Source organism: Natrix helvetica, assembly GCF_964273705.1.
Source record: "Natrix helvetica genome assembly, chromosome: 4".
NCBI lineage: Eukaryota > Metazoa > Chordata > Lepidosauria > Squamata > Natricidae > Natrix > Natrix helvetica.
The window spans coordinates 25,384,745-25,410,993 of record NC_138550.1 but is presented as its reverse complement, the minus strand read 5'-3'; the positions used below and the strand labels follow the sequence as shown (position 1 = coordinate 25,410,993).

Below are 26,249 nucleotides of genomic sequence, written 5' to 3'. Positions count from 1 at the left end.
GCCTATAAGGCCTTAAACATAATACATACGTACTTAAACAAATTAGGCCATTTATTCCACCTCTTTCCCAAAGTGAATGTAAACCAAAGTTCTAGATTATCCTTTCATGCTTTTTCAAGTGCTTTTGAGTTGAAGGCAAAAATATGCTTTTGCAGTAAATGAATAATCCTGGAAAAGGCATAGCTACTTTAAGGAGTTACGGACTAATGCTACTATATTCACTTCAAAGCCCTTTTTTGCCTTCTGGTCCAAAGTGTGACATAACCCTATCACTTTCTGATTAGACAGCAATGATGTGCAAAATGTTCAAGGGGTTGTTTGCAAAGTCATTAAAGTTGAGGCAGCTGTATCTGTTGAATGGGCTTTCCTGTGTCACCTCTGAGTGCAGGAGCAGGCACAGACCTTTTGTTGCTAATCTCTGTACTGTATATGTACGTGAACAACCTGAAAAAGCCTCTGAAGCAGCTGGAGGATGGCTATTGGAAGACAACCTTCTTCTGGCGGAGGAGGCTGGCCCATTTGAAGATTCCCTTCAAATCCATGCACAGACTCATTAGAGGCATTCTCCCCAGAGCTTCTTGGATGAGAAGCAAAATGTCTTTAAAGAAAAAACAGAAAGTCCTGTTGCCTCTTGAAAAAGCACCTTTGAGATAACCATGACTTGGATGACTGAAAATTTCCATAGAAATCCCTGTTTCTTTTTCCAATATTTGCATTTGATTGAAATGGGCAGCCACAGCAATTAAATTAATAAATTTCCATGATTTTTAGGTATGTACATGTGCTTTGACTTACTGATGGGGATTTGAAGGGAGAAGGGATTTTTCAATGTTCAAACAAACATGGGAATATAAACCTCACTTCAGCATATATAAGAATAATTCAGAATCTGCTTGTATATTAAGTTTCATAATTGCTATGGTATTAGACTGAAATTAAAACCAATTCAAGGCCCACAAAAATCTTCCTCCAGAAACACCACAATATAACCAGAATTTTTATTACCTTTTCTTCTGAATCTCCTGGCTGACAAGTGATAACCCCATCTCTTGAACCCCCTGAAAAAGTTGCCTTGCAGTTTGCCAGCCACTGTTTGTAAAAAACAATATATATGTATATATGTGTGTACATACATACATACACAAACACACCCACACATTTTATATAGGCATTAGCACAGCAGACATGAACTTTCAATTTTTCAAAAATCATACTTTTGAGATAATATACATTTTACTGAATTTCTAAATATTTTCTGGGATAAATCTAAGAAATGATGCATTACAGTGCTGAATATAAAATTCCTGAATGAAAATGTAGTAGATACTACATTGTAACTTAATCAAATTTAATCACATTATGATGACTCCAATCTCTAAAGTCTTGTTTACTTCCTAAAATGTTTAAGTTTTTTAAATTAAAATCTTTAAAGAATAACGAATACACATCAGCATTAACTAGCTCTGTGTTCTCCAAAAAATGGTTTACTGATGAACTAAATTTCCTTCCAGATTTTATATTTAAAAGCAAGACAAAATCAACATAAGACAAAACATAATGATCATGCTTACAGAAAGTGTTGCTTCTTTTCTGTTATTATATGTATCCAAGTATTCTTGTAGTTCTAAGACACTAAACTTTAATTTCTCTAGAAGCCCACAAGACAGAAGCTGGAAAAAAATAAAGATGCTTCAGTGAACATTGTTTCTTTCAAAGACTGGTAAAAATTGCTCTCATTGAGTAATGAACATCAGCAGGGACAATCCCGTAAGAATTAAACTCTGGAATGGTCATGAAGAATGGCTTTGTCTGAGGCACAATGCTTCACGTGAGATCAGATGTTGCAGAGAAACTCTCTGGTCTAGCTCAGGCCTATTAAACTGGTAGCCTGAGGCCCAGATAAGTCACACACTGGCCATGCCCACCAGGCTCCGCAAAGACAAAAAGTGTCGCGATATGACATGATACGTCACATGACGCAATTGAGTTTGACACTCATGGTCTAGCTGATGAAGATTGTCAGTCATCCTGATAAAATTATCTTAAGGCTCATGGAAACTAGCCTTATTTTCTTGTTAGTTTGAAATGTTTCACTGCTCATCCAAGCGGTTTTATCAGTCAGAGACAGTTAGTTAGGCAGTGAATGGTTGGAATGTACCAACTCCTCCTGCAACAACCTCTCCTCCTAACTAACTTGCTCCGATTGGTGAAGCTGCTTGGATGACCAGTGAAACATCTCAAAAATCAAGAAAATAAGTCCAATTGTCATGACTCAGTCTTCAGACAACTTTTCTGGATGGCTGAGAATCTGCACTGACATATTTTAATGCACTTCGAGGAAGAAATGCCTGAGGTTGATGTGGGAGGAGTTGGTACATTCCAAGCAATCTTTGCCTGATTAACTTGCCGTGACTGATGAAGCTGCTTGGGTGACCAGCAAAATGTCTCAAACTAACAAGAAACTAAATCCAGGTGCTGTGATTCAACCTTCAGACTCAAGTTTAGCCTACTCCATGAAGAAAATAGTTTGGAATTTGAATGGTAGCATTTTTGTGATATAAGTTTACATTTATGGTCTGACATGGTAGTTCATATAAAAACAGATTTTGGTGATTAAGGCATCTGGATAGAAAACGAGAGCCAGTTCAAGTCCTGCCTTAGGCATGAAAGTTGGATGACTTTGGGCAGTTACACATTCTGAACCCAACCGACCTCACAGGTTTGTTGTTGTGGGGAAAATGGAGAAGAAAGGTGTTTCCCATCTTCAGTTAATTGTAAAAATAATAAAGATGGAATGCAAATAAATAAAAAAATAAAAAAATATAATTATGCAGTAAGGCTCCATAATATGCAATGCATTTCTAATTATGCAAGGAACAGATTTTCAGGAAAACTGACATGCTGATCATGAAAAGATATGATGAAATTACACATCCACGTAATTCTAATTAACATGCTGCTTTTGTGTGATTGTTTATGTAAATATACTCACGGTTTCAGCATCTACAAAAAGGGTAGGACATTCGGAACATGAAGTCAGCATCTGGGATGAGCTCACAAACTTTGAGCCAATTCCTCGCAGATTATCCCCGAGATAGCTGGCAGCATCACAAGTTAGAAAGCAGAATCTTTTCTGAATATTCTGTAAAGTAGAATTACATTTGCTGTAGAATCTAATGCATCTTTTAGTTTCATAGATAGGCAGTTCTTGCATTACGACCATAACGGAGCTTGCCCATTTAAGGTTGCAAATGATGACAAGACCCATCCTCTGTTCTCCCTGATGCAGTTGTTGAAACAAATGTATGGGTTGTTAAGAGGGTACAGGGTTCCTCAGGGGTGAGGGAGGCCCTGAGAAGCCTACTGCAGGCCCAGGCTTGCCTTCCCTAGGCTTCCCAAGGCTTCTTCAACCTCAGGCACCCCATACTCTGCTTCTCACTCCTTGGAGTCCTCACAGTCTTTCAGCTTCCTTCCCACCCAGTGACCTGGAGGAGATCAGGCTTGCTGGAGTGTGCAAACAAGGAGAGGAGGCTGGATGCTACAGCTGGTCTGATCTCCCTCAGGTGAATGAGTGCCTACAGGGACTTGGCAGGATGGGATGGGTGCATGCTGCAGCACCCCTGTGCTTGTCATAAGGACAAATTACTGCAGAGGTGCTATAGCAACCATACATTTGAAACTGGGTCATAAGTAGCTTTCAAGCCAGTCTGCCATAACTTTGAACAGTTGTTAAGGAACCAGTGGTAAAAGGAGTACATGTAATGACGTTTTTTGTATGATTCAAGATGAAATATGTAACATAAGTGGGGTATATATTTATGTTCTTAAGGATATATGCATATCTGTAACGGTTTAATTATACACTATTAACATTTTGTATAGAACAGGTATTTATTAATGTGCTGTGCTAGTCTCCTTCCTGCCTGTCCTACTTAGTGGTTGTTACAACTGTATGTTGTGTAGATGACTCCTGTTTTTTCTTCTGGGATTACTGGGTCTTTTGGTTTAGTTAGGATGTGTTGGAAAGTTTTGCTTGCTTGTGTTCAATGGTAATGCAATGTGATTATATTAGTTTGTGGTTGTTTCTGAAATTTTTTGATGTGTGATAGTGTCATCTTTTTCATAGTATTTATTGGTTGTGCTGTAGGGGGTTGAGTGGTCAGGCACTTTTAGATAAAGTTTATGCATCTCCATTTTTATTGAAAAATATTTTATAGGTGGCCCGTTTCCTTTTTTTGGTGTTCTGGGTTGCTGCCGTGTGTTTGTGCTTGTCAGAATAATGTTCTTACACAGCTTCTCTTATGAGAGGTTAGGTTGCTACTTTTGTATATATATTTTCTATTTCCTTGCTATTTTTTATTTTTTTCTATTTTTATTTCTACAATACTTTTTCTTTTTCTGCACTTTCTACTTTTGTTTTTGTTTTATTTTTGTAGTCTATACTAGTTTTTTATCTGTTTAACCATAATGTTTAATAAAATCATTATTTTAAAAAAGAGAATCATAGGAGAGGCTTCTCTACATGTACTTACTATATACAAAATTTGTAAGTGTTGCTTGAAAAATTCTTACACAGAGAGGTTCAGCTGGAAACTATGATAGTAGAATCTCTTTTTTTTTTTCTTCATTGAGATTATTTTCCCCTAAGAAATACTCTGTTCTAACTGGAAACAGCTAGTATTAACTTCAGTTTATCATTTGAAAACCATGGTGGGAATTTGTTGTGTTGGATATCAAAACAGAGTTATTAGAGTGTGTTATTACCAAATGAGTATATTATATAAAACAGAACTGTTAAAGGATGTGAGATTTGTTTCATGGCTAAACAATTTCAAATGGTTTTCCTGCTAAACAAGATTATTTAAAACTAAAAGGCTATGTCCAGGCATGACTGTTTCCCAGTAGAGTGTTGCTTTTCAATTTCTTCTTGCGTGAAGAATTTAATGTTAATGTTAACTAACATTCAACTCTATTTAAGTGTTTTATTATAAAGGACTTTGTATATAATGTTCAAAATACTGTAGATGTGTTTGAACATCTACAATTTTGTCCTAGCAGTCTCAACTCTCTTTCTTCCCCAAGTGGTTAGGTGTAACACCGGTACCTTTAATGTTTATTGCAAGTATGCTTTAAAATCCCAGAATGATAATTCTGCTATATTTTCAATAAAGTTTACCGAGTCTTCTTGAAACAATGCAAATGGTTCTCTGTTTCAAAACAATGAAATAGTTTTAAACAACAGGATTCATGGAAGTGATTTGCCACTTCCTTTTTTCCTCCAAGATTCATTTTACTTCCTAAAATACTCTACAACCCTAATGCTACCAACTGTTTTGACCCTTATAAACATACACCTAACCACTTGGAGAAGGAAGAGAGTTGAGACTGCTAGGACAAAATAAAAGGTTCTTTTCTTCATAAAGATATGAAAGAGGAAAATATAGAAGAAAGAAAAAACTGCAGAGCCAGTTCCCAAATGTGAAATTTGACTCTTTTAAAATTCTGTCATTTTAACTTATGAAAAATCTTCCCACAGGTTTGGGGTACCTAAAAAAGTGAACAGGAAAAAACCTGAAAGACGTAAACAACTATAACTATGACTAGCTGAAGTAAGCCACACTCATAAAACCTATAGGAGCAATCCATCTTCAGAATATATGCTTCTCTTCTGAATAATAATAATAATAATAATAATAATAATAATAATAATAATAATAATAATAATAATAATAATAATAATAATAATAATAATAATAATAATAATAATAATTTTAATTTGTTAGCCGCTCCCTCTCCACAAAGGACTCGGGGCGGCGTACAGTAAAACAGATAAAAACATAAAAACACATAAACATCTAAATACACACATATACAGAGACATACATGCACGGAGGAGGTAACAATTACATCACAATCAGAATATTAAAAACCAGCTATTAAAATACCCCGTAATAATAACACAATTAATTAAAATTTAAAAGGACTGTCAGGAGGATAAGAAAGACTACGGTTGAGCCAGGCCAGATAGTTCAAAAAGGTGGGTCTTAAGCTTTACACGGAAGGAGCGGAGATCGGAGGTAATCCTGATGTCACGGGGGAGGTCATTCCACAGGGCTGGGCCCATCACAGAGAAGGCTCTGCTCCTAGGTGTCGCCCCCCGGCACTGTTTAGTGGATGGCACCTGGAGAAGTCCCTCTCTGTGTGAGCGGATTGGTCGTAGGGATGTATGGGGCAGGATGCGATCCCGCATGTATCTAGGTCCTGTGCCATGAAGCGCTTTAAAGATCGTAATCAGAACCTTGAAACGCACTCGATAGACTACAGGAAGCCAGTGCAACTCGCGCAGGAGAGGTGTTGCAGGGGAGTATCTGGTCCTCCCCATAATCACCCGCGCGGCCGCGTTCTGGACCAGCTGCAGTCTCCGAGTGCATCTCAAGGGAAGCCCCATGTAGAGAGCATTGCAGTAGTCCAGGCGAGACGTCACCAGCGCATGGGTGACTGTGCGTAAGGCATCCCGGTCCAATAAGGGGCGCAATTGGCGCATCAGGCGAACCTGATGGAACGCCCCCTATCTACTTAACTAGAGTAAAGGAAAGGAAAACATGGCTTGAGAATAATTAGGTTGTCCAGATGCAGCAAGAAATTACTATAATGAACTATAAAAACAAGACAAATCCCTTGTGTGTCCAATCACACTTGGTCAATAAAGAATTCTATTCTATTCTGTTCTATACTCATTTAAAAGGTCCATGTGAAAGCACCTTTAGGAAGGTTTGAGCACGAGAATTAGGAATGCAGAAATTCTGTAAACATAAAATAGGGATTTAAAGAATGAAAGATAAGGGAATTTTCTTCTTCTAGACACTTGTACTACAAATTATACGCTTGTTATATTTACCTAGGATTGACAGTATAGGATTCTAGAACCACTTCCTTACCTTAAACAAGGACGAAAACACATGGAAAGTATAAACAGCACAGGACCCATCTGAGTCACACATAAGCTGGTTGATATGACTACGCCAAGCTTCTTCTGCAGCATCACAGGCAGTGGGTTGAAATGCAGCTAGGATAGCAGAAAAGAATGGGGAAAGTTGGGGTGAAGCAGTGCGATCACCTTCACCAAAACTGTTAACAAAGAAAATATCAAAATGTTAGATAGGATAGATGGGGTGTCTAAAAGGTCTTGGTTTTCATACATGTGCGATCTTTTTTTTTCAATTTTTCAATTTTATTAACATATAAAATACACACACACAAAACTTAGACGTACAACACATTTACACAATGCAATACAAGCAGGAGCTTCCTGTTCTTTCTAATAGCAATTATCAATCAATACCGCTCACCTTATATTATTTCCCCTTCTATTGGATTTCATTTGGATTTCACCATTCATAACTCTCTTATTTTACTCATAACTATTATTTTTGAGTTTTGTTATATTCCTTCATTGATTCTTGTTTCTTTCCTCCATCCACCTATATCATTTATCCCGTATCTGATAGAATTCTGATTCTTTTTTCCCCTGAATCTTTTTAGTTAATTCGTCCATTTCAGCACAGTCCATAACCTTTCTTATTATTTCATCTTCGCTTGGAGTTAGTTTGTTTTTCCATTTCTGGGCAAAAGCAATCCTTGCTGCCGTAATTATATGTAGTATTAAATACTGGATTTCTTTTTTGTATTTCGCAGACATAATTCCTAATAAAAAAATTTCAGGTTTCCATTCCATTTTAACCCCCGTTATTGCCTCCAGCCAATTTTTCATCTTTTTCCAAAAATTTTTAGCCTCCTCACAGGTCCACCATAAATGGTAATATGTTCCGTGTATTGATTCGCATTTCCAACATTTTGGGGAGGTATTTGTTGAGATTTTAGCTAACCTTGTTGGTGCCAGGTGCCATCTATAAAACATTTTGTACTGGTTTTCCTTGTATGCAACTGATAATGTCATTTTTAAGTCTGTTCCCCAAAATTTTTCCCAGTTGTCTAATTCAATATTATAGCCATACAGGCACAATCTTAACGAGTTTAATTATTTGATATGAACCGTTTCTTAAACTCTGCCATGTGTACATTTTTCAATTCACCCTGGAATACCTACCATTAAACCTCTGCCTCTTGAACTTTATGTTGCATTTCTAAACATTTCCACTTAGTTTTATTTTAAGAAATAGTTTTCGTTTATTTGAACCATTTTACTATGCTTTGCTATGCTGTGAATTTTGTTCCGTGCAGTGCACTTTTAGTTTATTAAAAAGAAATATAGATAAAACTGCTCTCATACATAAATATATGTATAAAGAAACACAACCTTGATTGTATGAGCGGTGTCTCAAAAGAAAACAAGACAACAAAAACACAGACCCACTATGTCTGTATCTAAAAAGATTTTCCTTTCAAGTAAAAACTGTGTGAAGAATATATATGTGAATATTCATATGAAAAGAACTAAAGTCTGGGGTAAAACACAACTGGTTTGGAGCAGCAAAAAGGTGCTGGACTAAGAGCAAGAAGGCTGGATACCACCGATGGACACAGAATGTTACTGGGCAACTATCAGCCACTCAAACTCACAGCCAAAGAGGGAGGTTATTGTTGGGAACCAGGGAAGAAAGTGCTATGTATATTGCCTTGAACTCCAAGGAAGGAAGGAATGGGAAGGGAAGGGCAGGAAGGAAGGAAGAAAGAAAGAAAGAAAGGGAAGGAAAGGAAAGGAAAGGAAGGGAAGGGAAGGGAAGGGAGGAAGGAAGGAAGGAAGGAAGGAAGGAAGGAAGGAAGGAAGGAAGGAAGGAAGGAAGGAAGGAACCAACCCACCTGGCAAGTGCATATTGGTCTAGCAGTCGGTCACCTTTTTCTTCAGCTTCAGTCATATCTAGACTAAAACTATCACTATATTCAAATGCTGCTGGGAGTTCATTGGTAGATCCAGATAGATCATCTTCCTGAACTGAGGTATCTTCTTCTTCTTGGGCCCCTTCCACCTAAAGGAATCAGTTATAATTATTAGTGCAATTTGTATTACAATTTGAGCTGAATTTTGTTTCAAATAACTTAATGAATGTGTTCCCATGCTACTCCTAGAAACAATGCAGTGGATTGCTCTTGCTTTGTTCCAGAATGATTTTAAATTTCTGAGTCTAGCCTACAACTCTTGTTAGCTAAGATTAGTTCTGATTACTTCTAAGCCAAGACAAAGTCACTTACATATGCTTATAAAGTCAAGTAATATGGATACAGCTAAATAAAAGTTCCTTTATCAAATATGGTCATATGATATGATGTAGTATTTGTTATACAGCTGCATGGAACTAAAATTATTCATTTGCATGAAAATTCCAAAAAAATGAGCAATCAAACCAAAAAGTTACTTAGAGCAAAGGAAGGAAGAAAAAAACAGGTCAGAAGTATATGGGGGGGGGGGGGGAGAATCCTATCTCACAAAATTTACTGAACATTTTTAAAAGAACGTATTTCTAAGAGAAGAAAACAGAAATTACAAGCACAACCAAGGCAAATCTACTAAGCCCTTAATAATTTTTACTAACTTTTCATAGTTGTGTCCACGATAAGCTTTATTACAGGCATTTGAGACTTACAAAACTCTGCATACTGTAATCAGCATTCTCAAAGTAGCCCAAACATGCAAAAAATGAATCCACTACAGTCAGTAGCACAATAGTACTCCCACATTTAGGGGATGGAATAGAATTCATATTAACTCCCACAGACCATTTATTGCACTGCTCTATTAAAGCTGTAAAAGTGTAATGCCAACATTTTCCAGAGTAATTTGAGAAACTTATATATTTAATGTGGTGCCCAAAAGCATCTGACTTTGTTATACAGAACAATAAAGTGTTATTTTGCAGACCTAATCTTTTAGCAAATATATACCCTAACCCCCACCCCACCCCCATCCTGGCCACTATTTCTTGAAATTTTAAATTCATTCACCTTTGAATCTTCGGAGACCTGGAGATTATTCATTTCTGGCAAAGATGTGTTAAAGCTAGAAGTTCTTGAACTGAAAGGAGGTGGACCTGATGCTGCTGCCTCACATGGCGTCGAAAGGGCATCAATGTGATTTGTGTCCTCAGAAGGGGAAAGTGTCATGATCTGTTAAAAAAGAGAGAAAGAGAGAACATTCCTCTGGGAGATGCTTCTGGGCAGGCCAAAGCCACTGAATGAGAACCGCCCAAAGATTGCTCCTTTATCTGTCCCATACAAGTCTGAGTATGTGGGAGAGAGCTGACATCATTTTCCCACAAACAGTCTTTCCTGAAACTATTTATTATTTTCTTCTGGTGAAAATAATACCATGAGTATATTACTTTCATAACCACATCTTTAAAAATAAATGTGGACTCCTTGTGAAGTTTTTTCTTTTCGTAATATTCTACTAAAAAGAGTGATATGAGAGTATCTGATACGAGATTATCTGGCAACTTTTGAAAATTGGGTTGTTTTTTTTTTCCATATTTGTTGACTCTCAAAAGGTGAAGGAATTCAGAACATATTTACTCACTTAAAGGTTAGGGCAGTAATGGTGAACCTATGGCACACGTGCCACAGGTGGCACGCGGAGCCATTTGTCAGGGCACGCGAGGCGCTGCCCTGTCAGCTGGCCAGCGCGCATGTGCACGCTGGCCAACTGAGTTCACCATTTATAAAAGCCATTTTTTCGCCCTCCCCAGGCTCCAGAGGCTTTATAGGAACCTGGGGAGGGCGAAAAGAGCCTCCCCCCCCGAGGCCCTCCAGATAAAGCATCTGGAGCCTGGGGAGGGTGAAAAAGCATGTAAAAATGGGGGGGGGTTGCGCCTGTTATGGGCGCATGCGCACTTGGGGGTCGCGGATTGCATTATGGGTGCGGCACGCCCGCACACGCCCCCCCTGCGCTCCCCCCATTTGTGGCACGCGAGCCAAAATAGGTTCGCCATCGCTGGGTTAGGGTATCCAATTTCATTTGAAATGAATTCAAATATCAACCTTTCCTCATTTTTAAATGCAGTTTAGTTTCTAGCAGCTTAACTTTAAGTACTTACAAGTTCTGATTGTTCCAAGATTTGACTTGTTGTAAGGTCCTCCTCTTCCGATGATTCATCAGAATCTTCATGGTTGATTTTGTTTAGACTGGGGATACTTCCTGAGAGCTGGCTTTCTTCCAGAAGCTGCATATCACACTTGTCCAAACTGTCAAGAGAACGCCTACGAACTCCCCAGTTGAAATTGTCCATGCTTTCACCCTGCAATCATAGCGGTGCTTTATTTTCTCTGCTACTATACAACAAATTCTTCCTACCTGATATTTAAAAAACATTTATAAGTTTGTGCATTTAAAGGATGCACATATGTGTGTATGTGTGTGTGCGTGTGTGTATGATGTATGTATGTATGTATGTATGTATGTATATATACTTTAATATATATTTTAAATCTGGAAATATAAAACCATAGCTATTTACGGAGGGAAGCTTAATAATATTATGATCATCTCTAAAAACTCTTCTATTTTCAAAGCTTTAATTTCTGGAATGTTTGAATGATGAAATTCTATTTATTTTCATATGTCTGACAATGAAGATTGAAAATTTAAAATTATGAGGCATCCTTAAACGTACACACTTAGTAAGTAAAGAGCAATGTCTATTATGAGGGGTTTCTACACATATAAAATTATTTGTTCATGCAGTTAAAAAAAGTATTTTGAATATCAGTTTATATGTTCTTCCTTTACGATAACAGGAGCAATATAAAATCCCAAAATATTTGAGAACTTTGCTTGCTCAGTCAGTCTGTCTATCATATGTATGTATGTATGTATCTATCTATCTATCTATCTATCTATCTATCTATCTATCTATCTATCTATCTATCTATCTATCTATCATCTATATATCTATCATGTTGTAGAGCAGAATGAAAATAAAATGGAACACTTAATTGAATTAATAATTCAATTATTAATTCAAGATTCCAAAATCAAAAGAGCCCTTATTTTTAATCCTGATTTTCTAAAAAATAAACCTAAAATTATTCCATGTGTAAAAAACATGAATATTTCTTATTTAACAATAGTTTAATTTTTAAAAATCTTCCATGTTAACATTGTATAGTGCACTTATACTTGCTTCCATAGAAACAGGTATTAAAGGATTTAATTGGGCAGAACTTCTAATAGTTTTTTTTTCAGTCATTGATATGTTGACAGGTTTGCTCACTTCTAAAAATGAATCTTTATCATTGAAAGCACTGAAGATCTTTACAATTAGCTTAAAACATGAATGAATTTGATTAATAGCATGTACTCCAATTCTCCTTGCACTTTTTTCCACTTGTGGCACAGTCTAACATTAACAGACTGCTCTTATTATTTGTCTATATGTGATCACTACGAGTCAAAAACAACTTGATGGCACAAAAACTCATTATTTGTGCTAGTGAATTGAAAGTTTACTTTTTGGGAGCCCCTATTAGAAAGCAATATTCTATAAGATTTTAAACTGTGCTAATCTAACAGTATGGAATTTCTTACGGCATTTATTACAATGATAACATAAAAATAAAAATGAAAAGGTTATACTTAGATAGCTTATTGATATAAATATTTTCCTCCCACAAATATTTCCTACGTCATCTGTCAAGACAATATATCAAAAAATATATTGCTTCTTTTGCTATTCTCACAATTGCTATCACAGAATAGAATTTGACAGGATCTCCTAGGCAATTGTGCAAAACTCCCAAGGATTCCTGAAGTGCTAAGACAGTTCTGGAAAATGCAAACACTACATTTCCTACCGTCTCTCATAATAATTATGCAAGAATTAAGGTATACATAATTTATGGTTTTACAAAAATCCTGTCATATTTAAACCGCAACCAGAATGTACAAATAAGTGGGTTAAATTTGATCTTGTCAAACTCATGATTTGTAGACTTCACAATGAATGAGAATTGTGGTCTTACTGTGGATATTATAAAAACCTTGAAACACTTTCCTTTGAATTCTAAAACATTTCTAAACCTGTGTGTAAGTATAAAACTTTCATACATGTAAACAAACATACACATACTGAAAGAGTGGCTCGGTAAATATTATAGGATACAAACAATGCATTACATTTACTAGCACATGAGTTCAAATAGCATTATCTTACCTGAAGTTCCTGAATAGCAGATATAACAAATAGGAAACAAATAAAGAAAAGCTTGTGTAAACATATTTGATTTAAATATACTTACAGTCATTACTGCAGCTGACCAATTTATTCCTGTATTTCATTTTTAAAAGCTCAAAATACTGTAACATTGGTTTGAAAAACAAATTAAAATACTAAATCACTTTTCTCTTAACCCAACTAAATGATCCAACTAAATTAAATTCATATTCACAAAAAATTAAGCTAAAAGGGGAGGGGGGGGGATCCTAGAACAGGTTTAATTTGTTGACATTAATTCGTTTCTATATCTTGTAAGAGCAGATCTATTACAGTAAGAAAATGAGCCAAATTCTACACACTAACCAGGGAGGAAGACCTAATGTACTCAGAGGGACATGAAGGGGGCATGCATAGAAATTTCTTGAAAACCAAAACGCAGTTACCTTCTTCCCTGAGACAGAATCTGCTTTTTATTTTTTTATTTGTTAAGGGCAAAGAAGTTAAGAGTCAATAACAGGAAACATATTACACCACCACCTAGCAACATTGCTATTGTTACTGAACATGTTTTTTCCACTATACATACATTCCACTTTGTATCCTGAACAGATCAAGACACCAAATTGTTGCTACTACTTGTCCTGTCTCTCCCTCTTCAGGACAGCCAATATCTGACCTGTTATATAGGGGATCTTTATCTTTAATGTGGCAAGAGGATTTATTTACAGCAGGGGTGTCCAAACTTGGGAACTTTAAGACTTGTGGACTTCAACTCCCAGAATTCCCCAGCCAGCACAGCACAGCATAGCTGGCTGGGGAATTCTGGGAGTTGAAGTCCACAAGTCTTAAAGGTCCCAAGTTTGGACACCCCTGATTTACAGGCTTGAGGAGAGGCTCACAGTATTACCTTCCCTAAATTATTTCTTATTTTATGAATCCCCTTTCTTTCCTACATTCACTGTCTGTTTTTCTTTGCAGAAGTGAATGGGCCGAGATATTGTCAGAACACTAAGCAGTGTTCTTTAGCACCAAATGCTGATCTTTTCTCTAGTTAACCAGAAGCAGTTATTTCTAGAGGGAAGGGATCCATATTAGCTACAAAAATATTATTTAGAAATAAAATAAAAAAACATAAACAAGACATGTAGATTAAATGCTAGTAATCTGCTAGCAGGCCTTTTCAGCAACTTCGATTAAAACAGACACACCTTTACCTGCTGAGACATAATTACAGGCCCTCAAGCTCCTGTTTTTCTTCTACAGACCACCAGGCTTTCTAAGTGCACTCTCTTAAGGTAGTGGAAGCATTAAAGATTTACACAGAGAAAGCTTTAGCTTTCTGGAAAGTCATTGATGTAATTGCCTGCTCTTATAATGGTTGTGCAATGAGTTTATGAGGTATGCATTCAGATCATCAATCAGCATGTCAGGCAGATGGTTAAGAATGATTAAAGTATTGTGTTTTATTTTAATGTATGGAAAACAAGACGTTTAGCTTCAATTTTAGTATTAGAGTAGTTTATTAAGCTCTAACGTTGTGCTAAGGTTTCCATGCAGGGCAGCAAAATAACATAAACCTTAAAATATATTTGGCATGGTAACTTGCCGAGTGTTATTTCCTTTTACCCCCTACTGTTAAAAACGTTCTGAAAATGTTCATGCAAAATCAAGATTATAGCTACTCAGTTATGCACTTACTAAAATATAAACAGAACACTATTACTACTTCGAAGGGCAAATATGGGACTTAATCTATGACAAGAGTAAAGGTTTTTCAAAAAGAATGTACCGTACCTCACCATCTTCTAATTCCACATCTAGGAAATCAAAATCTCGAAAGACTCGGAACTGTTGCTCACTGTTAGAATCATCCATATTCTCTTGTTCACGTTGTCCGTCTTCTGAAGCTACCAGACTAGTTTGGTGCTCAATCAGATCCAAATCTCCACAGGAAGAAAAAATGACCTAAACATTGAAAAGGGATGACTTTCTTTTAAAAATTATTCTACGGTTCCTTCTACTAGCCCTAAAACTAATGGACTATTCAGAAACAGTATTTTCAGTACACACCTAATTCCTTCAGAGAGTATTTTTAGAAGATTCTTTTTTATTATTTATGTTGGACAAGCGCCTTCAGATTAAACTTAAACAAAGACACAACTCTGAATTGTAGAAACCCATCCAATTACATTCTAATGGCTGCAGACCGATGGGGTCTTAGTTTAACCAAGCATTTATAGAAACAAGATGCAACTACAAAAATAACATTCAAGGAGCTTCATAAAATCGGCCACTCCCCAGAGTTGTTCAAGTTAAAACATGTGGATTACGTAGAAAGCATTTTAGTTTTGCTGACCTAGTTTTTAAATTTAATTTTTTTTGCAGAAAAATGCAGAGTTGCTTCTTGATAGACTGTGATCATAAACTATAAGCAAATAAGCCAAATGAAAAAAATAGGCATGCACTATCTATTATTCTACTAAAGTTTAACTAGTCTAGATGCTGATACTGGGCATTCCCTACAGCAGAAAGTTTGAGAGAATACAGTCCCACTACTGTAGAATTCCTGAAACAAAAAATAAATCGCAGCTCAAAAATTAGGCAATCCCAATATTTCAGATACTTTCATTTTTACTAATTCATTTACTAGAAATAATATAGATTTGCACTTTAAAAATAAGGGGCATATAGAGTTCTCAAAGGAAGTGTCAGTATAAAATAAAAGACAAAATTCAGCTAAAAATTAACACAATGTGTTTTATTAAACTGCATTATATAATGGACAGAAGAATTTGTTATCCAATTGTATGCTGGATAGAAGAGATAGAGAGGAACAAATGGGATGATGTGAAAGACCAGGGTAATTTTTGCATTTTTGGCTTAAATATGTTAGAACCTATTAGTTTTTTCACAAAATAATGCCCTTCATGGAAAAAAATGTATTTCTGTATGTATTTTATTTATTTGAGTATTAGACTGAGTGATATTTTGACTGATTGTCAAAATGCAATCAAATTATAAAGCTAAATAATTAAACAAAACAATGCCCAATAAAACAATAATTATACCTCAGGTGCCAGCCCCAAAGTACGTAGTATAAATAACTATACCTTTAAGGCCTTACAGAAAAGTTTTGATGATGGCTTTTTGGAATGATATCCATGTGGGTAACAATCCAGAAGATGGCATGGCAACCCAGAAAAGCATTATTGCTGACCACCACCATTTTGGCACTTTGCATAGACACAGAACACTTAACATCTATACTTTTGTTAAACCTGTTGCACGTGAAGGAGATAGTCCTGATTATACTCAGAGCCAAACCTATGTTGGGCTTCGTATGTTTAAGTCAATAATTTAAATTGCATCTATGTCCTACTGGAAGTTAGTGCTGTTACATGGCTAGAGCAGTTCTTCTCGGTTGCAGGAACTGGCTATGTCTAGTTTAATGAAAAGAAGGACTAGGGGAGACATGATAGCAGTGTTCCAATATCTCAGGGGTTGCCACAAAGAAGAGGGAGTCAAACTATTCTCCAAGGCACCTGAAGGCAGAACAAGAAGCAATGGGTGGAAACTAATCAAGGAGAGAAGCAACCTGGAGCTGAGGAGAAATTTCCTGACAGTGAGAACAATTAATCAGTGGAACAGCTTGCCTCCAGAAGTTGTAAATGCCCCAACACTGGAAGTCTTTAAGAAGATGTTGGATAGCCATTTGTCTGAAATGGTATAGGGCAGTGATGGCGAACCTTTTTTGGCTCGCGTGCCACAAGTGGGGGGAGCACAGGGGGGTCATGTGCGGGCATGCCACACCCATAATACAATGTGCGACCCCCCCAGTGCGCATGCGCACACAACAGGCGCAACCCCCCATTTTTACATGCTTTTTTCTCCCTCCCCAGGCTCCAGAGGCTTTATAGGAGCCTGGGGAGGGCAAAAAGAGCTTCCCGCGCCCCCCCAGGAGGCCCTCCGGAGGCTTCAGGGACCGTCCGGAGGCTTCCCTGACACCTTCGGAGCGCTCTAAACGACCCTCCGAGCAAACCGGAAGTGACTTCCGGTGACTTCCGGTTTGCTCAGAGGTTTGTTTTGAGCGCTCCGAAGGCTTCAGAGACCGTCCGGAGGCTTCCCTGAAGCCTTTGGAACGCTTAAAACGATCCTCCGAGCAAACCGGAAGTCACTTCCTCGCGTGCCCTGACAAATGGCTCCACGTGCCACCTGTGGCACGCATGCCATAGGTTCGCCATCACTGGTATAGGGTTTCCTGCCTAGGCAGGGAGTTGGACTAGCAGGCCTCCAAGGTCCCTTCCAACTCTGCTATTGCATTGTATTGTATTGTATTGTCTGCTGGCATGTAAGATATGCTACAGTCCACGTAAAGTGCATTATTATTCCAGTGGTGATAAGGGCATAAGTCCCCAGTATCAGAGCCTTCCATTCTAGATAGGCTCACAACTGGCACCTCAGCCAAAGATTGTCAAAAGCCAACATTCCCTCCACTTGCAAATCCAGCAGGAGCCATAAGTACAGGAGAACTATGTCAGGCAAATGAAAGATAGTATCTTAAACTGAAGATATAAATTAATTGTGCACAAATGGTGTAAGAAAAAATATGACACTTACCGAGGGATTTTTGCTCAGACCAACCTCTTGACCACAAAGACTAAGAACATGCACCAACTTTTCTTTTGTTTTTTTCTTTAAAGAAATAAAGGTGAAAGAAGAGATTTTTAAAATAATAATGTTATACATATGATTTTTTTTAATAAGAGAAAAATTAGGAATGCTTGTAAAGAAAACCAAAACTGGCTCTAATTCTTCATAATTTTAATTAATTATAATTTAATCTGGCAAAATATTACTTTGGTGCAGTTTGGATCCTCGATATTTCAGTACTTGTTAAACAATATTTCTATATTTCTGAACACTAATTAAAACTAAAGTGAATGAAACAATTAGAGAATTATAGAAAATCAGTAAGAAATTTACCTGGGAATACTGAGGTCTTTTCCAACTAACAGGCACAAGGACATTGGAATTAGACCCCGAAGATGTTGAAGATGTGCTTCTTGTGACAGGCATTATTCTATGTTTTCCATCACGACCCGAAGAAGTCTGCAGCTCATCATACCGCTTGCCAATAATTGGCGTCTTAAAGTAAAACATCAATAAAAATTTAAAATTGACATATATCGTTCTCACAGTGCATATAGCAACTCTTAGCATGTGGTTTAACTCTGATCTGTACATGATCCTATTAATTAATAATGGCTAAATTGCCTATTCTGCTTAAATCATTAGTTTGTAATATTAGTTTATAATATGTAGACTGCTGGGCCAGTGGTTAAAGTGCAACATTGCAGGCAAATTCAGCTCTCAGCCCTCAGTGTGGAGTTCGATCCTGACTGGGCTCAAGGTTAACTCAGCTTTCCATCCTTCCAAGGTTAGTAAAATGAGGAAACAGATTGTTGGGGGCAATGTGCAAATAACGCTTACATTGTAAACCTCCCAGAGAAAGCTATGAAGTGTTGTGGGTCAGTATATAAGCCTAAATGCTATTGCTATCTTAATTATGGTAAATACAGTACCTCAGAAATATCAAACTGAAACTCTAAAGTTTTTCCAGGCAGTTCCTTGGATGTATTATTCCAGATGCAATGTATTTCCATTTTTGAAATATCACTATGCTGATAAGAGGGTAGAACAAGACTTGCTGAGCGTGCAACCACCAATTTAAGTATGTTCAGGGCTTCTCGCCAGTGAATGCTCTGTAAATAAATATTTGCACAAATATTCACATACAATCACACACATTGAACAAAAATATATTTGTAACATTAAATACATCAGAGACTGATTGTACTGAATACAGAAAATCTGACTACTCTGTAATAATAATAATAATAATAATAATGATGATGATGATGATGATGATGATGATGATGATGATGATGATGTCCTAGGCCCCTGGGTGTGGCCCGACTAGTAATCAATGCCAAATCCGGCGAACCAACTGGCCGCTGTGATACAATTGAATAATAATAATAATGATTTGAAATATTCCATGTTAAAAAAAACCATATACTAAATACAAAAAGAAGGAAATGTTAGCAATATTACAAAATATTATCACGGCTTCTTGTTAGCCTTCTATTTGGCACAGAATCAGATATCTTGGCATTTTTTATGTGTTCTAAACATTAGTTTAAGAGAAAGCAAGACAATATTGAATATTTTGAGAAGATTCCCAGATTTATTTTATTTTCTAGAACAATAAAAATAGTAAATGTTCTATCTACTGATGAAAGTGTATTATTTTTGTACAATTAACAAATTTAAAATAGCAGGCTGAGGAGTATAGTGATGTCTTTGCTCATTGGTTCTATTTTCTGTCTTTCTTTCTTTTATCATTATTTAACAATGTCAGACACATTTACCATGCCAATTTAACATACAAGTATTTACTGGAAACTTTGGTTTTAACAATTCCTGAATAAAGTAACTATAATAAAAACAACAACATACAAAGGATCATTTCATAATGTATATTTACAGTATTTTACTAAATACCACCAGGCAGATATTAACATCATATTTGCCCATAATTAATATCTGTCATCTACTGTACAATTTATTGCCAAAGTTGCCCATTATTTTGTTCTTAACCTCCTTGCAGCTTGTACAAGTCAGACAACTTGCTACATTGCAAAATTATCAGAAACTGCTAGCAGAAAACACATTTTGCTTGTGTTAATTGCTTGTGATAATTGAAGTTCAATTATCCTTCTGTAGAAGAGGAATTTAATTGGTGCAGAATTTTATACAGAGTCCCACAATGTACCTGCAGATTTAATTACACTGCGATTACTTCTGACATACATTGCAATACCAAGAAAGACGTTAGGCAAAGTGCTAATCCCCCATTTATTTAACAATGTTAAATGAAGGAAGAAGAATGCTAGGCCTTTGAGACCGAGAGACATGGGAAGAAATGAGTGAATTAATACTGATTTCTACACAAGTACTATGAGCAAAATATACTTACTTGTACGTATTTTTCTATGGTCTTTAGTACTTCCATGTTAAACTGCTTAACAGGTAAGTTTGATAAGTCCATATAACTAAGAAGACTATAGATTATTTGTAAAAGTGATTGCTGCATGTTAGGAAGCCCCTTTTCCAGTAGCTGTGAAAAAAAAGACAAACTCATAATCCTTAAATAAACCATAATAACAATTACTGTAGACAGCTAAAGATTAGAATTTTATATTGTAACAGAAAATAGATTAGTGTAGCAAAAATATGTGAACATCTGATATATTAAATATATATGTAATATATCAGATGTATATTAAATTAGGAAACATAAATATTAGCACTGAACATTTTTTCCAATTAATTTCAAAAGGTTGTTCGGAGCATATATAAATGAATGCAGCATCTGCCCATAAGTCTTTAAAGGAATTCTGTCTTTTCCCTTTAAATGAGCTGTCTTTTCCCACTCTCACATAGTGCAGGGGTGTCAAACTTGCAGTGTCTCATTGTCATCATCTGAAGTATCACACCTTTCCCCCCTTCGCTAAACCAGGGGTAGGCGTGGCTAGTGTGTGACGCATCCAGCCCGCAAGTTTGACACCCGTGACATAGTGGCTTTAAAGCTGCATTTACTGTATATTGGCACTCTTTCACAAGGCTCTGAAGACCTGGTTTGCCAATGGGCCTTAGGAACCCGAAGTGCCATCAAGTGGCTTGCTTGATTGGGGGGGGGGGGGGGGATATTGTTTTTTTATTGTTTGTATATTGGATTGTTATTTTTGTAAGCCGCCCAACATCACTGAGAGTGAATGGGCAGCCATACAAATTTGCTTAAATAAATAAATTTAAAACTGCTCCTGCTCCAAGGAAACTGGAGCACTGCACAGCCTTATTGCAGGGGTGGGTTCCTACCAATTTGGACCAGTTCAGCCAAATAAGTTGATCATGTGACCGTACGGCTCATTTTCGCTCATTTTTCGCAAAAATTGGGGCGTTTTTTCCTTTTCTCCCCCCAGCCCTGCTGAACCTGCAGAGTGTCCTGGGGGTAGGGGAGGACAAAAACTTTGTTTTCTTACTGGGCAGTTTGCAGGCGCTCCCTTAGCTCTGGTGAGGCTGGAGGGCCCCCCCCCCGTAAAAACTTTTCGCCACCGTTTCGGTGGGCATGACTTGGTGAGGTGGTCACGTGACTGAGTCTGCGTGAGTGACGTCAAGTTGCCCACATCCACTCAGTCACATTCTCCCCCATCTAGCCACGCCCACTGAACTGGTAGTAAAAAAAATGTGAAACCCAACCCTGCGTTATTGGCTATAATCATCACCACCTTTTTTACATCACAAATAATTTCTGTAATCTGTATTTAGACTCAGTGTTGTTCTAAATCTTTCAGGAAATCTATTGCTAGAAGTATGAGAAGGAGAGATGAACTAATTAAAACATACCTCAGCAAGATAAGTAATCATATTCAGAGTAATGTCAGCAAATGCTTCATGAAGGTAACGGCAAACAACGTTCACCCAAGTTGCACAATCTCTTGTATAGCTGTGTGTTTTATAGAGAGTCATGACATGTGCAAGATTTGACAACTTCGGGTTCTTTTCTTCTAGACAGACCTAACAAGTTAACAACAACATACATTAAAAAGAAAAAGAAAAAAAAGGCAGCCCTGGATTTAATAATATCCAAATAATATTAAGCATAGAGTACCTGAGCAATCCTCTCTGCTATATCCTTGCAGAGCTGATTTGGGCCATCAAAGTGCTGAATTAAATGAGGCAGAAGGCATAAAACATTCAATGGAAATCCTGGCATTAAAAAATAGAAATAAACATACATGTGACACTGTAATGTATTATATGATAATAAATGAAAGTGACTGAAAACATACATTATATATCAAAAATACAATCCATGTCTCTTTTCTTAATTATTATGTGAAAATAATAATTGGGTACTTTGAGTCGTCTATCGTTTCATTAATTTGCAAAATGTATTGCTATTAATTATTGCATATAATAATATAAATGTATACTAATTATACACATAACATTTCATATGGAATGGAAGGTGTTGTTTGTAGATTTTATGCCTGGGGATAACAATGATAAAATAGTAGATTATACTTTCATTCTTCTAAAGTAAAGGGTTAACTGGGCATCTTCTTACATAGAGGTAAGGAGTAATGTCACAATAACTTGGACAGAAAGCTAAAGGTAAGAAAAGAAAGGTGGCTTTCCTATTCCTCTTTAAATTTTAAATTAGTACTCACTTCAGTAATAGAAAGAAGTAGAGTGAAGTAAAGGAAGAATGGGGAAACTTGGAATATGACATAATATGCGTTTTCATTTTAATTTACCAGGAAGCATAGACAGTAACCCTATGACCTATGTAATCGCTTAGCCTGTTTCCAAGGTTTTGTAATTAGCTATTTATATAAAAACGTATTACCAAATCCAAGTTTAGCTTTCAGGATTTTATGTTCATTTTATTTTTGATTAAAAAATAATAAACGAAACATGTATTAGATGTACCTATAGCCTGAGAGGAATCAACCATGGATACACGTGATACTGGAGTCAGCAAACTGAAGAGCTGAAGTGTGAGATCAGTAGTTGTTAGAGAAGTAAAACCTTTAAGCAGAAGTTGCTGGAGCCCTGAGAAATCTGTCCATTTTAGTTGTCCTTGTAGCTTTTCTAATTTTTCCCTGTTTTCTACTTTATCCAGTGGCAGATGAACGAGTAGCTTACTGAGCAATCTTAACGCCATTAGGTATTCAAATTCAAAATCAGATTCCATCAAAGCCACTGCTCCCCAGAAAATGGTGGCTAGCAGGTTAGTTGGATTGTTAATATTGGTAGGGTCTGAAAGACTGTCCTTCAAAGAAGAGGAGCTCCTAGTTTTGGAGGAAAGGCCTTGCTGTGTGCAAGCCTGAATCCTATCCAGAGTGGCACTGCGAGGGGGATCAGAAGTTCTATCCACAACCCCAAACTTTTTAGGCACTGAAAAACTCCTCTGATGTCTGCTACGCTCAGCAGTGCCTGTACTGCCACTGGCAGCTCCTGAATTCACATTAAGTTGTCCTGTGCTCTTCCGATTGGCTGTCAGTTTTGCACTTGATGTCAAGTCTGGTGAGGATGAACTAAGAGAAAACAATCATACGAATAAATTATCAATTTAATTGCAGCTGTAATACTAAGCAGAAATATCTTCAATGAGAGGTTAAAAAAACAAAGCTACTCCTTCCATAGATTTTCTGCTCATTGAGCTCAAGAGATCATATCATGAAGGGACAAAAGCAAAAAGTGCACTATGCAAGCCATCTTCTTTCTCCTATGTTTTAAGAAGAACACTTGTTTTTAGAAAGCAGAGAGTAAAATTATAATGGAACTATTGTATGAAAGATTGAAATGCATACAATACAGCACTGAGTCAAAGAAAAGAAAGGAAAGGAATTCCTATGGACTTTACTCTGCTAGTTACTGCTGATTATAGGTGGCGCCCATCCCTGTTTCAAGGTTGAACCAGCGCTGTTTAAAGACGTTTCTGTGGTCATGTGGCCAGCATGATGTCATGGAGCACTGTTTCCTCCCCACTGAAGTGGTACCTATTTATCTACTCGCGTTTGCATGTTTTCGAATTGCTAGGTAAGCAGTAGCTAGGCTCGCCCTTGTTGCGAGACATTTTATTTTTCATGCAGCATTCAGAAGAATATTTTCTTTTCTGTTTCTCTTTTTTTCTGTTTATTCATGCAGCATTCTACTCTATCAACAAACTAGTAACTTGACATGACAGGGGACTACATTAAGGTGAAGGTTAAACATGTTCATCTCTAAAAGGGTTCATATTTTATTGTGCTTCACTGCTGGGAAGCAAGGAAACTACTAGTATTCCAATAATCAAATGTTTCGTAATCATTCACAAATGTTAATATATTCACATCATTGCAAAATGTAACATAACCGAGGCTTTTGACATAAGAAGCAACTTTACCTCAAGCTATACCAGTTTTAGTAGATGCTTTATTTCAGTTCTTTAAATTCTAATAACTTCTTTGACAGGATAAGTAAATGACACACTTGCAGCTGTTATCACAGCTGAAATCTGGATGAAAGACTTCAGCTTTCTTTCCAGATAGAAAGCTAAATATTGTAAGCTTATCTAATGAAACAGGAATATATCAGCCTTCATAAATTATGGCACTGTTAATATTTCACAAAAAAAGAACAAACAATATCCCAAATTGATTTACTAATGCCTACTTTTTTACAAGATCCATTTCTTTGAAATGCCAAGTGGGCTCAGATGTTGAGCTGACATAACATAAACTTCTATCAATATTTCAGAATCTCTATACTGTAACTGTATATTTTGCACTTGAATTACATTCTCACTTCTGTGTATATGTGTGTAGTCCCGAATTTCTGGAAGTGAGGGAAGCCGAATGTCAACTCATGAAGCTTTCCTAACCTGCTCCTGAGTTGCCATAGGCAGGGGGATTGGAAATCGCACCTTGCAGCTGCACCAAAGGATTCATACTTCTGTCAAAACAAAACACATCCTAGTCGCCCGAAGTCAAGGCCATCTCCACGGAATCCCACAACGGCTGGAGGGAGTGACTTCTATGACCTGCGAAATTGCTTCGTTGGGAAATGTGACACACCTTGGGGGTAGGGGACAACAGGGTCAGAGGCAAGGTGTGAACTGGGTAAAGTCACAATTGCCTTCACTTAGTTTGTGCCAACATGGTGCTCCTAATAAACAACTGGGTGTTTCTTGCTAAATGGCTTGGGGCTCTTGCTTTTATTAGGGCATCGGTTGGAACTCCGACAACAGGCAGTTGCTTTCTGAATTCTATAGCCAAATATTTATAGAAAACGCTACATTTAATTGAATAGAAAAACTCATTACCGTGATAAAACTGTCAAAAGATCACTGTTTTTCAGACAATCATACAGAGTATCCACAGTGGCTTCTAATGTAAGAAGGGCTTCCATAACGTAACCCTGCCAAAAATACAAAAATATGATCATTCCAGTATATTTATTTCACTTATTTAAAAGATTTCTATGGTGACCCCTCTTAAGCTCCCAACAATAATATAATCATTCCATTACTACCAGTAATGTGAATTATTAAACGTCTACTGCCTAATTTTAGTTTTCATTAAATATTCAAACAGACTCTAGCATGACTGTTGGAATTAACTGTGAAAGAGATACTGTTTATGATAAGTGATGCGTACATTTGATATTTGCTAAACTAAAATTAAGGAAAAAAAACTAGAAAAGAAACTGCTAGTCCTTGTGAAAAGCGCTGAGCTAGATCGTCCAACAATGAAAGGCAATTTCTTATGTTTCTACAAAGATGAGCTAGGATAGTATTTATACCTGAATTTCTTCTCCATGTTCTCCTATAACTTCCACTAATCTTGACAGCAGATCAGACAATGCGTGTGCTGAAAGTGGCTGTTTTAGAGCCCGAAATATCTGAAAAGAGCGGCCAGCATAATGTCTTGAGGAACTAGAAAGAGCTGTTTGCAACGCAATTTCACTAAGATGCTGCTCCAAATGAAAGCCTGATGAGAAAACCAAACCAAGCCAGGATCAATGTCATATTATATCATAGATAATTCATGCATTTGAAATATATATTGCAAATTTTCATTTTTGAGGCAACAAAAATATAAAGGAAGACATTGTCAAGAACCTTTACATTTTTAATCATAGGGAGGAAGCAAAGGCAAGTTAATGTGAAAATGATTATCTGAAGCATTTTTTATTTATCTATCAAATTTCTACACCAGCCATCTCATTTAGATAATTCTGGGAAATTTACCATAAAAACATAAATAGGGGCATAAAACCATAAATACAACGTTAACAGACTTAAGGACAAACTTGAAATTAAGTTATTACACATTAAAAAAAAGATGGAGGGAGCACTCTCACATCACCAGTCACGCCTGAGGTCCATACCACTCATCAACTGCCAATTGGTAGAGCCAGGTCTTAACCAGAAGTGATATTCAACCTGTTCTCTCCAGTTCAGGTGAACTG

The 26,249-nt window shown here is 36.8% G+C and overlaps 1 protein-coding gene across 7 annotated transcripts in view; it reads right to left on the bottom strand.

Moving 5' to 3' along the window:
- FRY (FRY microtubule binding protein) overlaps positions 1-26,249 on the bottom strand; it is a 213,096-nt gene that overhangs the window by 13,164 nt on the left and 173,683 nt on the right. For all 7 annotated transcript variants that reach the window (XM_081951786.1, XM_081951780.1, XM_081951782.1 and 4 more), the window contains 17 exons: positions 25,581-25,768; positions 25,102-25,196; positions 22,725-23,332; positions 21,901-21,998; positions 21,636-21,806; positions 20,206-20,346; positions 18,749-18,928; positions 18,150-18,311; positions 17,784-17,858; positions 14,961-15,131; positions 11,049-11,249; positions 9,961-10,122; positions 8,821-8,987; positions 6,939-7,128; positions 2,993-3,142; positions 1,572-1,670; positions 1,006-1,089 (listed from right to left, as the gene is read on the bottom strand). In XM_081951786.1, coding sequence (XP_081807912.1) covers positions 1,006-1,089; positions 1,572-1,670; positions 2,993-3,142; positions 6,939-7,128; positions 8,821-8,987; positions 9,961-10,122; positions 11,049-11,249; positions 14,961-15,131; positions 17,784-17,858; positions 18,150-18,311; positions 18,749-18,928; positions 20,206-20,346; positions 21,636-21,806; positions 21,901-21,998; positions 22,725-23,332; positions 25,102-25,196; positions 25,581-25,768 — 2,942 coding nt within the window. The remainder of the gene's footprint in view (positions 1-1,005; positions 1,090-1,571; positions 1,671-2,992; positions 3,143-6,938; positions 7,129-8,820; positions 8,988-9,960; positions 10,123-11,048; positions 11,250-14,960; positions 15,132-17,783; positions 17,859-18,149; positions 18,312-18,748; positions 18,929-20,205; positions 20,347-21,635; positions 21,807-21,900; positions 21,999-22,724; positions 23,333-25,101; positions 25,197-25,580; positions 25,769-26,249) is intronic.